At 38.3% G+C, this 15,084-nt stretch overlaps 1 protein-coding gene across 4 annotated transcripts in view; it reads right to left on the reverse strand.

The window, feature by feature from the left end:
- Positions 1 to 15,084, reverse strand: part of SUGT1 (SGT1 homolog, MIS12 kinetochore complex assembly cochaperone) — a 40,974-nt gene that overhangs the window by 12,453 nt on the left and 13,437 nt on the right. For all 4 annotated transcript variants that reach the window (XM_055541942.1, XM_055541941.1, XM_055541943.1 and 1 more), the window contains 3 exons: positions 14,441 to 14,537; positions 12,450 to 12,557; positions 1,080 to 1,170 (listed from right to left, as the gene is read on the reverse strand). In XM_055541942.1, coding sequence (XP_055397917.1) covers positions 1,080 to 1,170; positions 12,450 to 12,557; positions 14,441 to 14,537 — 296 coding nt within the window. The remainder of the gene's footprint in view (positions 1 to 1,079; positions 1,171 to 12,449; positions 12,558 to 14,440; positions 14,538 to 15,084) is intronic.

The raw sequence follows: 15,084 nt of genomic DNA on the forward strand, positions 1-15,084 counted from the left end.
CACATACAGCAGGGCACAGAAGCTTAATAAACAGCTTATATACCAACTTGAAGCATTTCGATTCCAAAAAATTACCTGCGAGGGTAAATTTCCTGGCTCTGCTGTAGGTTAGCTACAGTTAGCTATAACAGTATCATGCAAGGAAACTGGGTGAAGGGTACGTGGGACTCGAGTATTTCTGCAACTTCTATTAGAACCTAAAATTATTTCAAAATAGAATTTGAAGATGAATGCTCTACTGGCAAACTTGGCATTTTCTACAAGGTGCCACAATGAAGCTGTATTCTATATTACAGAAGAAAGCAGTGAAAAATCAAAAAGTAGCTGAAACAAAGTTACCTCATTTTAGTCATCAAATCAGAACATTCTCTCTAATCAAAAGGTAATCTCTCTCCATTCATTAATGAGGTCATTGCTATAAATACAGCCTTAGACACTACGTCTAAGTGTGTCCCACAGATTAATCATTGCGTTAGAAAAACACCTGTCTACTGCCTATGCTTAGAATTGACCCCAACATAAAGTAGTCTTTTCCTTAAAGGATTAAGCAATCAACCCTTGTTTTCTACTCTACTCATAGGCTTGCCTTAGGCCTTCATTAGCTGTCTGCCTCCACCTCTTAGAAAAATAGTGAAATGTGCTAGACATTTTTCTCTGGGAGGCCCTGAAATTCCAGGAAATTAGAGTTGACTATATTAGAAGAAACAGAAAGGCATAAATAAGAAGGGAGAAAGGAAGAGCGGGAAATACATCAGCAGAGTAAAACTATTACACATAAAAAACAGGAAAAGCTAACACACAAAAACAACCCCCAGCCAATGTCACAAACTGACGTGGTAAACAATAAGCTCCAATTCCCTCTGGGCTCTGATGCCATTCATTTGTATTCTTATGGAGTTTAAGAAGTTAGAACCATCATTAGGAAATATTTTGTATTCATTATAGAGCAACCATATTATACTCCGTGTATTTTATCTTGAGAACATAAATAATGAAAGCAGAAAGAATACTCAGCACTATTTAATTTCAACTATATAACACGATATGAATCTAAAGCTCATCAAGGCCAGAAAACAAACCTGCTATGAACGGTTTGGGGTTAGGCACATCTCCTTGCCCCTCTAGCTTTTCCCATCTCACAGCCTCTGGCTTTTTCATTTTAATTTCAATCTGGAGGAGACACCAAACAAAATCAATTATTCAATGTAAAATACAGAAAACAGTTAAAAAGAAAAAGCAATTTCCGTAAGTTATCAATGTTTTATAAGAATTAATAGCGTCCTTGCTTCCAAAGCTAAATTACAAAGCTAAATTCGGAGAACTCTGCAACAATTACTTTGTTTCTACTTAAAAGCCACCTTCAAAAACAATACACATACACACTATAAATTACAATTAAGAGTTTAGAAATCCACATGCTTTTCTTCTTTTAAAGCGGTGTTCTCAACTGGGGTGATTTTGTCCCCGAGGGGATATTTGGCAATGTCTGGAGACACTGTTGGGTCATCACAACTGAGGCACAGGTGAAGGGAGGCTGTGTGTGTATCTGCTCAGTTGCTCAGTCCGACTCTGCGACCCCACGGACTGTAGCCCACCAGGCTTCTCCATCTGTGGGATTTTCCTGGCAAGAATACTGCAGTGGGTTGCCAGTTCCTCCTCCAGGGGATCTTCCCCACCCAGGGGTTGAACCGGTGTCTCCTCCATCTCCAGCATTTGGAGGTGGGTTTTTTTTTTTTTTTTTTACCACTAAGCAACCTGGGAAGCTCCTGAGGAAAGGCAAGGGGGTGCTACTAAATATAAATATCCTACAACATAAAGGGTAACACCCACAACAAAGAATTATCCAGCCCCAAATGCTAACAGTGCCCACCACTGAGAAACTGTTCTAAAGGAGTTACTATGTATGTGTGTACATTAACCTGTTTCAAAGTAGAAAAACTTATTTCATTGTATAAAAATATCAAAACAAGTAAAACTAAGGGAAGTCATCAGTTAGATCCCTTAAATTATAACTTGCTTAATAATAACATCTTGTAACTTGCCTTTATTGACTGAAGTCACTTTAACTGTTCTTGCAAATTGCATACCCTCCAAGTTTCGTGTAGCAAGAAGACACCTTTAAGCACCAACTATATAAAACACCTCTGACGTAGGGGTCATTGTATTAGTGAACCACTGGTGAAAAACTAACTGCAGTTTTGGACCATGAATTTTAAATCGTTTAGGTTCAAACATATCTTTATCAATCAAAATAGGAACCATTACAATCAACACATTTTTGCCAACAAGAAATAAGTTTGTTTATTCCTGCAGCGTAAAAATCAGTGCTTCGGGATTCAATGACCTCTTGAAAGCATGCTCTGCCTCCTGCTGGCTGTGGAAGCATTTTTCCTGCAAAAAGCTGTCGAGATCCTTGAAGAAGTGGTAGTCCATTGGTAAGTGGTCAGATGAATATGACAGATGATGCAAAACTTCATAACCTAATTCGTTTAATTTTTGAAGTGCTGGTTGTCAATGTGCAGCTAGGCAGTGCCATGGAGACAAACTGGGCCCTTTCTGTTGAGCAAGGCCAGCTGCAGACACGGCAGTTTGCGGTGCATCTCATCCATCTGCTGAGCATACGTCTCAGATGCAATGGTTTCAGAAAGTTGTAGTCATTGGGACAGGCAGCAGACCACCAAAAAGTGACCATCATCTTTTCTGGTGCAAGTTTAGCTTTGGGAAGTGCTTTGGAGCTTCTGCTTGGTCCAACCACTGAGCTGGTCATCGCCAGTTGTACAAAATCTACTTTCCATCCGTCACAATCCACTGAGAAGTGGTTCATTGTTGTTGCAAAGTATAAGGGAAGATGACACTTCAAAACAATGATTTTTTGATTTGCAGTCAGCTTATGAGGCACCCACTTATCCAGTTTTTTCACCTTTCCAATTTGCTTCAAACGCCAAACGACCACAGAACAGTCAACACCGAGTTCTTCGGCAACGTCTCACATAGCTGGAAGAGGATCAGCTTCGATGCACATCCATTAGCAGTTTCTGGGCCAAATGAGTTCTTGATTTGAGTTGTCTCTGCAGCTTTATGACCCATTTTGAACTCAAATAAGATAACTGCTCAAAATTTTCTTTTTATCTAACACCATTTCCCTAGTCTAAAATAAATATAAACAGCAAGTAGTAAGTCATTAGCAAAAAAAATGAAAGAAATGTGCATTAAAATGATGTATAACATATCCACATTTATATAAGAAGGTATTCTAATATCAAAAGGCAAAGTTCAACAATTACTTTTGCAGACGGTAAAGCAACTGCCTGCAATGCAGGAGACCAGGGTTCAACCCCTGGGCTGGGAAGATCCCCTAGAGCAGGAAATGGCAACCCACTCCAGTATTCCTGCCTGGAGAATCCCACTGACAGAAGAGCCTGGTGGGGGGCTACAGTCCATGGGGTTGTGAAGAGTCAGACATGACTGAGTGACTAACACACAACAGTAAAGGTAACTGTTTCTGGAACATAGAGCTAGTCATGCCCAGTTAAAACTGGTCAAGACCACTGACCATTCAACTGGGCCTCCATGAGTTTGACCTCAGAGGGCCCAAAAATGTCACCCTCAGATCATGCTAATGCCATTTTCTGAACATGCATCTCATGAAGAAACGTGTGACTCAGATATACCTGTGCAGAACACCAATGACTTCACTTCATCATCCTTCCCTTCCCCCACCCCTCAGACCACCTTGCTTCTTTATCCCATAAATATCCCAAGTCTGTCGCCTCTGGAGAGGCAGATATAAGATTTTTTGTTGTTGTTCTCCTGTCTCTTCATTCAGCTGCCTCATGAATAAACTCTTTCTCTTTTGCAAATATCAGTGTCTTAGTGTTTGGCTTACTGTGCATTGGGTAAATGGGCCTGCTTTGATAACACAAGTAATGATAACATTTTTACAATCATTGGTTCAATAATCATCAAACATCTACCATGAGCAAGGTATAGACTTCAGGAATATGAGGGATTTTTGACATATTAAAAAATAATATGTGGTCATCCCTGACCACTCACTAGTGTGTGAAGCACTTGAAGAAAGGCAACTAAATGTTCTAAACACTCAGGAGAGATCACACTGGCTGTGAACAGGAAGGTTTGCAGGCACCTTGAGGGCTGTGAGAGGCAGGAGCATTTACAGTGATGGCAAGGGTCTCCAGAAGCAAAGGGAACTGCCAAAAACTGGAGCCCCAGGGTAAGAAAGGACAGTGTCATCAGGCAGTGAAGAGAAGACCAGTTTGCCTCAAGTCCAGGATTTTCGTTAAATCAGTGAAAAATAGACGGAAAAAAAAGGTGCAAGACAGACTATGAAGAGCTTCTGAGGGCTAAACTAAGGCCGCTTATTACAATGAAATGTTAGGAGCTTCCTAAAAGCATCTTTTACTCTCTAATCAAGGCTGGTCCCCTAGAATCTACCTAACATACACCCACAGAGCACTGTGTTAGCCCTAACACACACTCACAGAGCACTTATCACCTTACATTCTCCTTATTTAAATAATGTTCAGCCCCAATTTGAGCCTAGCAGAAATCAGCATTTATAGTGCTGGTAAACACAGTAATAACCATTATGCAAATAATTTTAAGAATCAAGTTAGAATTTTATATTCTAATGTTTTTTCTAAGAAAATAATTATGACTTTTTAAGTAAGAAAAAAACCCAAAAGACAAGCCTATTATGTCCACTTTGGTTCTTTGATCTCTTTGGTGAAGATGAATCATTTAAAGTAGCAACTGCTAGTAATCTTTCTACCAAAAGAGTTCAGGGAGAAAATCCTTAAAAATCTTCATTTTAAAATACTTTAACAAAACACTAACAGTAATCTGTCAGTATTTTCAGTCAGATATGAAGTGATGGGTATAAAAGGGGTGTGGACTGAGTATTTTCTTAAGGTGCCCAGAAATGTAACAAAAAATGTTTTCATGAGAGACAACATGAAAACAAATCTCACTGGAAAAGAAGCAAAACAATCAGTCTTTTAAATGTAACACACGTATTTAAATTCTACATGAATAAAAACAAACATTTACAAGGATCTCCAGAATTCTGTAAAGTGAACTATGACTTAACTTTCATAAAGCAAAATACTGCCAGTATTTTCTCATACACAGTATGAGGACTCTGGTCATTTTCAGTTGTCACTGTTGCAATCTTTATCAAAAAGGGACAGAAATCCAATAGTCAGCAACGACACAAAAATAATTACTGAAAAGGACTATTAAGATTATACTAAAATTTAAAACTGCATCTTACTCCTTTAATTTTCAACTTATCTAGAAATGAAGACTTCACAAGCAGTGTGTACATCACCAGTATCCTTAACTAACTTCAGCCATGGGGCAGCCCATGCTCACACCACGTGTTCCTGTACTAAGAACTGTCTATAAAGAGTCCCTCGCTCCACCTGAATAGCAGCACACACTAGCATTGGCATCTCTGAAAGCCACTACAACCTGAGTAATTGTGCATTATGAACAAAGAGGCCTTTATAAAGCCCAAGTCAGAGCTCTAAGTAACAACCTATTTCAACTGAGACAAGCTGACTTGAACTCGAAATTATACTTACTCCATTCATTAAAAGAAATGCACAGAATAAAGCATTTAAAGCAGCTTTCTTAAAAGGCAAAAGGGGAGAGACTAATTTCCTATGAATTCCTTTTTTATCTACTTCACTTTTAACGCTTACATACGGACGTGAGTTTGAGTGAACTCCGGGAGTTGGTGATGGACAGGGAGGCCTGGCATGCTGCAGTCCATTGGGTGGCAAAGAGTCAGACACGACTGAGTGACTGAACTGAACCGATGCTCTTAAAAGTGATTCTGACAGATACTTTTCAAAATACCACCAGTCCATCTTCAGATATTTTTACTGGGACTATTAAGCAGCCATTCTATTCATTTAAGTCAAAAGTAATTTAAAGATAACTTAAAACCTTGATGATTTGCGTGAATGCAGCTCTCACAGGCACAGAGAAGGCTTTCAATGCACCACAAGGTCCCAAGCAGCATTCACAGACTACTAGTAAGAATCCCTGTGTGTTGCGTTGTCAGTGTTCAATAGTATGTGTACTACCACCCATTTCTAAGCTCTCCTTTACACAGCAGAAAATTTAATTTTTTCCAATGAAAGGAACTTTAGATTTAAAGAAAAGCCATTACTTCTAAAGGGTCACGGCATCCAGAGACTATCTTCTTAAAAAAAGGTGAGTCTTTACTATTACAGATTGATGGTGAAGAAATCTTTACCAGAGACTAGAGAGCTGTGCAGCTTACTGGTAAAGTTTTTTTTTTTTTTTTTTTTTGGCAAACTTTTGGGAACCATCTGTTTCAAAGATGCAGTCATTAGTGTTCCCTGATCTTTAGAACGCAGCTTTCCCAATGTTCTCTCACTCAGCTCTTTGCACATTTAACTTCTGTATCAAAACTCTTAGAATAGCTCAGTCTCCCTGAGGCCAGAATGCACATCTACCGTCTTTATTTTTATTTTCAAATCATTTTATAATGTTTTTAGTGCAAAGGATGGTAATGCATGAATAACCTTCCCCAATGTTCTAACAGCACAGTTCAAATGAGTACTGAGTGCCTACTGTGAGCCAGGCACTGTGCTGATGCGTAGGGCCCCTCACCACCTTGATTCTTCTTGGAAGAAATCTATCAGAAGAGACACTCTTATAAACAAAAAATTCCAGTGTCCATTCTGTAAGCAACAGACCTAAGTTTTGGGAAATACCTAATTATCTGGAAGGAAGTATGCCGAAATGTCATCAGTAATGAGACATTACTTTCTCAGCTCCCTGATATTTTTCCAAATTTTCTATGATGTGCATTTACTGATTTTACAACCCAAAGAAAAATCTAAATAATGAAAATTAAATAACAGCAGCAATACTTATTGAGTACTTATTACATGCCCCAGGTACTACGTGCTTCATGTACCTCACTCAACAGAAAAACCCTATAACAGGAAAACCATCCACATTTTAGAGGCGGGCGCCGCATAAGCAGAAGTTGTGAACAAGTCAAAAACAGACAGTAGTGTAATTCTGAAAGAGCTGAGTCCAACAGGTGTCACTTGTTGGACATACGACAAATCTCACTGAGGCCTAGTTTCTCGTGTAAAATGGGATTAACAGGGCCTACCTATTAAGAAAGTGAAGAGGAACTAAAGAGCCTCTTGATGAGGGTAGAAGAGGAGAGTGAAAAAGCTGGCTTACCATCAATACAGTATATTAATGCATATATATGGAATTTAGAAAGGTGGTAACGATGACCCTGTATGTGAGACAGCAAAAGAGACACGGATATAAAGAACAGACTTTTGGACTCTGTGGGAGAAAGCGAGGGTGGAATGATCTGAGAGAATAGCACTGAAACATGTATATTATCATACGTGAAACAGACCGCCAGTCCAGGTTCAATGCATGAGACAGGGTGCTCGGGGCTGGTGTGCTGCGATGGCCCAGAGGGATGGGATGGGAGGGAGGTGGGGGGGGTTCAGGATGGGGAACACATGTACACCCATGGCAGATTCATGTCAACCAATATGGCAAAACCAATACAATATTGTAAAGTAATTAGCGTCCAATTAAAATCAATTTTTTAAAAAAAAACCTCAGCATTCAAAAACTAAGATCATGGCATCTGCTCCCATCAAGCAAGGCAAATAGATGGGAAAAAAGTGGAAGCAGTGACAGATTTTCTTTTCTTGGACTCCAAAATCACTGCAGATGGTGACTGCAGCCATGAAATTAAATGATGCTTGGTCCTTGGAAGGAAAGCTATGGCAAACCTAGACAAGAGTATTAAAAAACAAAGACATCACTTTGCTGACAAAGGTCCGTATAGTTAAAGCTATGGTTTTTCCAGTAGTTATACATGGATGTGAGAGTTGGACCATAAAGAAGCTGAACACTGAAGAACTCATGTTTTCGAACTGTGGTGCTGGAGAAGCCTCTTGAGAGTCCCTTGGACTGTAAGGAGATCAAACCAGTCAATCCTAAAGGAAATCAACCCTGAACATTCACTGGAAGGACTGAGGCTGAAGCTGACGCTCTAATACACTGGCCACCTGATGTGAAGAGCTGACTTGATGGAAAAGACCCTGATGCTGGGAAAGACTGAAGGCAAAAGGAGAAGAGAGCGGCAGAGGAGATGGTTAGACAGCATCACCAACTCAACGGACATGAATCTGAGCAAACTCCGAGATAGTGACGGACAGGGAAGCCTGGCGTGCTACAGTCTGTGGGGTTGCAAAGGATCAGATGCAACTCAGTGACTGAATAACAAGGGCATAGCTCACTTAGGGTTCTTATGAGGATTAAACAAAACCATTATGAAACAATATAGCACTGTGTCTGGCAAGTGAGTGAAGGCTATTAGGAGTATCTTCTTCATCACTGCTACAATTAGCGCCAACATCTGAGCAAATTATTTCACATCTCTGGGTTCGGTTTCCATACCTTTAAAAAGGTAGTAACAATACTGGCACCATGTAGTAACTGTGAGGATTTCATAGGGTAATACACAGCTATCAAAACAGTTAGCTACTGTTAGTTCTTTACAGGCCACACAACACAGCACTGGCTAAAAAAGCTACAGTAAATGCATATGATGAAATGCTTTGCTGAAAAACATCTAAGAGCATGAAAAAAAAAATCCATAATGCACACTAAATTTAACAAGACAGCTACAAATAGTATGGACAGTAAAATCCTTTTCTTTTGAAAATATACATATATCCATTCATAGAAAAGGCAGCAAGAATATACTCCAAGATCTGCAATTTGTGGGTATCAGCAACTAAACAGTTATTTAAAAAAAAAAAAAAATACCTTATTACCAGCACTACCACATCAAACAGCACTAACGAAACAATAATCCAAAACCCTACACACATCTGTGTTTAAATAAGCAGGAGTATATTGACCAGACACCTTCAATCCCTTCATATCATAATTAAGATTCTTCCATGAATATCTAAAAAAAAATACTAAAACTTGTAAAATTTTAGTGGGTTAAGAAGGGAGAAGGAGGCTGGCTACCTGTCTCTAAGACACACATCTTTATTTCCCACAATTCCAGTTAAAAGCTTCATATTTTATTGACATAATACTAAAAATTACTCTGACTAAAAATAGGAACACAAGAACATTTCTGCAACAGCAATTTTTCTTGGAGTGAATATTAATCTTTAAAATGAGTATTTTACAGCATAGCTGTTACTGAAGATAAATCCTATGGTTGTGTTGAGAGAATACTGTCACGAGATTAACAAAATGAAATTAAAAAATTAGTTTCTTAATTAAAAAAAATGGATCAGCAGGCAGATATGTAAGCTGGTATTCAGTACAAGGTAGAAATAACTATCAGTGGTACTAAAATATATATATATATATATGAATTCTGACTTTAAAAAAAGACATTAGATACTATACTGTAAAATATTTAGTTAAGGGAAATTCCCTGGCAGTCCAGTGGTTAGGACTTGGCGCTTTCACTGCTGGGGCCAGGTTCAATCCCTGGTCAAGGAACTAAAATCCTGCAAGCCGTGTGGCATGGCAAAAAAAAAAATAGTTGAGAAATGCTATTTCAATAATTGAAGGGTACTAACTCTTCCTATCTTCATTGCAAATTATATTTCACTTGAATAACACTTAACCAACAGTTATACATAAATATGCAACATGCACTATTTATTTGAAGGTGGGAAAGAAAACAGGATTCTCAAAAGGCAAAGAAACAGCCCTTTTAAACCACAGATTTTACAGAATCTCTAGTATCAAGCAGATTTTCCCAAGCAAAATGTACCCTTTTCTCAATCCACCTGCAAACATATGAAAAGAAAATTACTATTTTTCCCTTCTAGTGACATCAATAAATAAGCCTCAGTAACCCAGAGAAAGATTTTATTTTCAGTATTTTAATACTGACTCCCTCTGCTATATAAAAAAGGATTCAAAAATGTCATTTCCCTTAGGATCTAATTAGGTACAATTCTTTCCATTTGTTTCCCATAAAACACAGCTTAAAAACAGATAGCTTAACAAAGTAAAATACATTACTCTGGGTTAGCATAGTAAAAATAATCATCCTCCAGAATATATCCTTCAAATCTAAATTCTTTAGTCAAGAACTTAGACAAACCTAAGAAAAGAAACAAAAATCTAAGTATTCTTCCTGGGCCATGCTGAACAATTCAGTAACTTGAAACTTAGGAAAAGCATTTAAAATCCACGAACCTCAGTTTCTTTTTACCTGTAAACCGAAGAATGAAGGCACTTATTACACTCTGCAAACTTGGTAAGGCCAGTATCAGAACCCAATTTAAATTCACTCTCTGAACAATTACTGACCACCTACTCACGACATACAGTGTACAGGGCTAGGATTGCCAAATTTAGCAAATGGAACATATTTGTATCTTAAAATTATTTACTGTATGTAAAGTTAATTGCTCATCCTGTACTTCAGGGCTTCCCTCATAGCTCAGTTGGTAAAGAATCTGCCTGCAATGCAGGAGACCCGGGTTCGATTCCTGGGTCAGGAAGATCCCCTGGAGAAGGAAATGGCAACCTACTCCAGTATTCTTGCCTGGAAAACACCTTGGGCAGAGGAGCGTCGCGGGCTACAGCTACAGTCCATGGGGTTGCACGAGTCGGACACAACTCAGCAACTAAACCACCACCACCTGTACTTTATCTGGCAACCTTCCCCGAAGCACATCAAGAGATTCAAGTATGACAGCTTCTCATCTTCAGAAGACTTACAAAAAGTAAGGGAAATCAATGTATATATAAACAAACTACCATACAGGGAAGGGTAGTAGCTATGTAGCATTTAAAGAAAGGACCAAGGGGGGAAAAAGGTAAGCTGGGAAAACAGTAAGAGGGCCTTGGGGAATGGTTACAGTCAACAAGCACTCACAAGAGTCAAAGGAGAATAAAAAACCGACAGTGCTTGGTCACAGCCCCGATTCTGGCCGCACAGGCCTGTGTAGTCGCCGAATACCCTCTTCCATTATACAAGGTGGAATCAGGTTTTGAAGTTATTTGCCATATTTTCACACAAATCAATTTAAATTACTTCAAAAAGACAAGCATTAACACCTCTCAATAGAAAAGATGTACAAAAATGCCAACTCCTAATATTCTGACTTATCTCCCTGTCAAATGGAGTTGTAGTTCTCTGCTTATTTCACCCAATATTACTAAACAAATTCTGTCCAATGTAGACGGGGCCGGTAAGACTAAAATCTTCAGAAGATGTCATCCTTTTTCTGACTTTCTGTCGTCCAAGCAACTGTTTCCTGTCTCTGCCTAAGTAAACAGCTCTGTATGTTTCACCCTTCAAACAGTTTTAAGCATATCATTTTTATACTAGATGCAAAAACTACTGCTTCTTTACATTGCACTTCCTGCTCCAACCCTCTGTAGACGCTCTCTTCTTCCTACAGGCCCAGTTATCATTCTTCATGACATAAGCCAACCCTGATTCTAGTCCATGAGTGGAACATTCACACAGCTCAAAAGTTAAATAACCAACTATGCTGCAGGACATGTGTATAGAAAAGGTCTTAGTAATGTAGAAAATTTATTCATATCATTCTTTCCCCTCATACACCCTCACACAATCTTACAGGTGAAAGGATTTCAGAGTTCAGAGTCCACAGCTCTCTCATTTTCACAGGATGATGGAAATCATGCCCTATGATCATGTGTGATCACGTGAATCACTAGTCTACACTTACAGAGCAAGCAAGGAACCAGAGTCAGATTTTTTGATTTTCAGTTCAGTATTTTTTCTGCTAAATTACACTTCTATCCTACTATACTCTTACTACATCTTCTGACTGGTAGCTGATACATTCTATGAATTTTAATTCTATTGCACATTTTTACTCTTTTTGAAAATATAAAGAAATCTATAAATTAGTTATTCAAACTGTAATTAACCCCTCATAACACAGTAACCTAAAATTCAGCTTATCTAAAAAACAAGACAGCAGATTCATGTTTATAATAGTCTATATTTTTAACTCCATAAGGAAGTGTGAGGAAAGTATTTATGTATCACAATGGACCAAACTGACAAGTCCAAGACAAGAAACACTGTCAGTATCAAATCTTAAGGAGATGCTGATCATTGCATCTTTAGTGGCAACTGTTTTATCAAGAAGTACTATACCTATCTTAGTAAGCATATAAACACTGCTGAGGTTAGATTTTTAAACTCCATTTTCCTAGAATTAGGGGAGGGGGAAAAACTATTATTCAAAAACTACTGTTCCTATTTAATTTAAACATATGTGGCTAGAAGGATCTATAAGTTTACAACCACAGCGATAATTAGATTACCAATGTTCCTGTATTTTGAAAAGATTACCAGTGACAACCCTTTTCAATGGTCTTACCTTTGTTGAAAGCACTTTAAATGTGCTCTGCTCTGGTATTATAGGATGAAGAAGTCTCAGTTTCAAACTGTAATCCTCTCCAGAAGGAAGTTTCACCAAAGCAGACAACTAATGAACATAAAATTAGTAGCACATTTTATAAATTAATTTAAAGAAGGGTAAAATACTTAAACTGACTATAATTACAGAACTTTAGTACTGTTGCAGAGTATTTTTAAAACCTTATATGGAATATAAGATTTAAGAATCTCAAAATAATCCTTTTTAAAAATCTGGTGTCCTTCGTAATTCAAAAGGACACATGCACCTCAATGTTCATTGCAGCAATATTTACAATAGCCAAGACATGAAAGTAACCTAAATGTGCATCAACAGATGAATGGATAAAAATGTGATGTGTATATATACATATGTGTGTGTGTGTGTACACATATATGATGGAATATTACTCAGCCATAAAAAGAAACAAAACTGCATCATTTGTGATGTGGATAGATCTAGAGTCTGTCATAGAGTGAAGTCAGTCAGAAAGAGAAAAACAAGTTATCGTGTATCAATGCATGTATCTGGAATGCAGAAAGATGGTAACAGACGAGCCTGTATGCAGGGCAGGAGTAGAGAAGAAAACATAGCGAACAGGTATGTAGACATGGCAGGGGGTGGGGAAGGGAAGAAGAGGAGGGGAGACGAATAGGGAAAGCAGGTTAGACACGTGTGCTACGGCATGTGAGACGGCTAGGGGGCAGCGGCTATACAGCACGATTAGACATGCGTGCTATGGCGTGTGAGACGGCTAGGGGGCAGCAGCTATACAGCACGATTAGACACGCGTGCTATGGCGTGTGAGACAGCTAGGGGGAAGCGGCTATACGGCACGATTAGACACGCGTGCTATGGTGTGTGAGACGGCTAGCGTGAAGCGGCTATACAGCACGATTAGACATGTGTGCTATGGCGTGTGAGACGGCTAGGGGGAAGCAGCTATACAGCACAAGGAGCTCAGCCGAGTGCTCCACAATGAACTAGGAGTGTGACGTGGAAAGGCAAAAGGAGGTTTAAGAGGAAAGGGATGTGTGTATACATATGGCTGATTCACTTTGTTGCACAGCAGAAACACTGTAAAGCAATTCTACTCCAAAATTAAATAGCACTGCCCATGACAAAAAAAGGAAAAAAAAATGTAAATGGACTAAATGCTCCAATCAAAAGAAAAAGAAAAACCTGGTATTCGTCACAGAAACTCTTATATACCTAATTAAAGAACAGAGTATGTTTCATAACATACACTATACATTTAAATCTCAAGGAAACTCAAGATACAAGGGCCAAATAGTACAGCATGTAACAAAAAAAGCATTCTTGTGCAAAACATCTAGTTCTACCACAAACTCTCTTAAATCTCTATCACAAGGTTTTCCGCTAAATGCTAAGAAACCAAGTTATTAAAAGTCATACTCATTTAATATGGTTAAAGTCATAACAAAGAAGCAGACCTTTTCCATTAAGTGTACCACACAAATGTAACCAAAGCATGGTTATAATGTGTCTAAAGTTCCCAAATGTGTCTTTTATATTTACCAACCAAGTTCTGCTTTAAATCCCAAATCTAAAGAGAAAACAACGCACATCAAGCTATAAGCTACAGTATATATACTCTTAGTCTCAAAACTTAAAATGATGCAAATGGAAAAGGAACGCTTCAGATTTTCATCAGCATTTCCATATTATCTCAGGAAGAAATGATATATATTTGATAGATTGCTATAAATTATTCTGCAATATAATTTATTTATATTTACAAATTGGAGTAGGAAATGGCAACCCACTCCACTGTTCTTGCCTGGAAAATTCCATGGACGGAGGAGCCTGGTGGGCTACAGTCCCTGGAGTCACAAAGAGTCAGACTCAACTGAGCACACACACGCACACACACACATTTATAAATAAAAGTATTCAATCTCAATCAAAAATAACTCAAAGACTATAATGACCTCTTTTTCTGAAAATTCCACATTTACGTCATTCTTCTGAACATTCTTGATCATAAGTGTAATGATTACTTGAGATTCTGTTTGATACCAGTCATACCTATTAAAAAAGAAAGAGGAAACTTAGAACTTCTGAAATTCTTAAAGTTGCTGCTTCTTTGCTTTGTCAAGATAAAAGTTACAATCTGATGAACAACAAGAGCTCCACCTTGAGGAACAAAATAGCAAAGCAGCTGCTGGCTCACAGAAATAATTTTATGTAACCAATTCCACATGATCTGTACTAGTGGAAGAGAAAATAAGGCAGATGATGTCCCAACTCTCTCCAGTGGATTTAAATACTCACATTATTTTTTAGGTTCTAAAGTATCCCCAATAGTGTTGTGCTTAAGCTAATTTTTTTTCTTTTTGGCCACAGGATCAGTTCCCCAACCAGGGATCAAACCCATGCCCCCTGCAGTGGAAGCTAGTCTTAACCACTGGACTGCCAGGGGATTTTAAAAGTAAACAATAAAATTTATTCTAAACAGATCATAGTTCTAATACATCAGCAGTAGTTTTACCCTCTCATTTCAACCTAATACTAAGAAGTAAACAGTTCTATCCCAATTTTACAAAAAAAAAAAAAAGGCTCAGAAGGATGCGGC

Source organism: Bubalus kerabau, chromosome 12 (genome assembly GCF_029407905.1).
Source record: "Bubalus kerabau isolate K-KA32 ecotype Philippines breed swamp buffalo chromosome 12, PCC_UOA_SB_1v2, whole genome shotgun sequence".
NCBI classification, from domain to species: domain Eukaryota; kingdom Metazoa; phylum Chordata; class Mammalia; order Artiodactyla; family Bovidae; genus Bubalus; species Bubalus kerabau.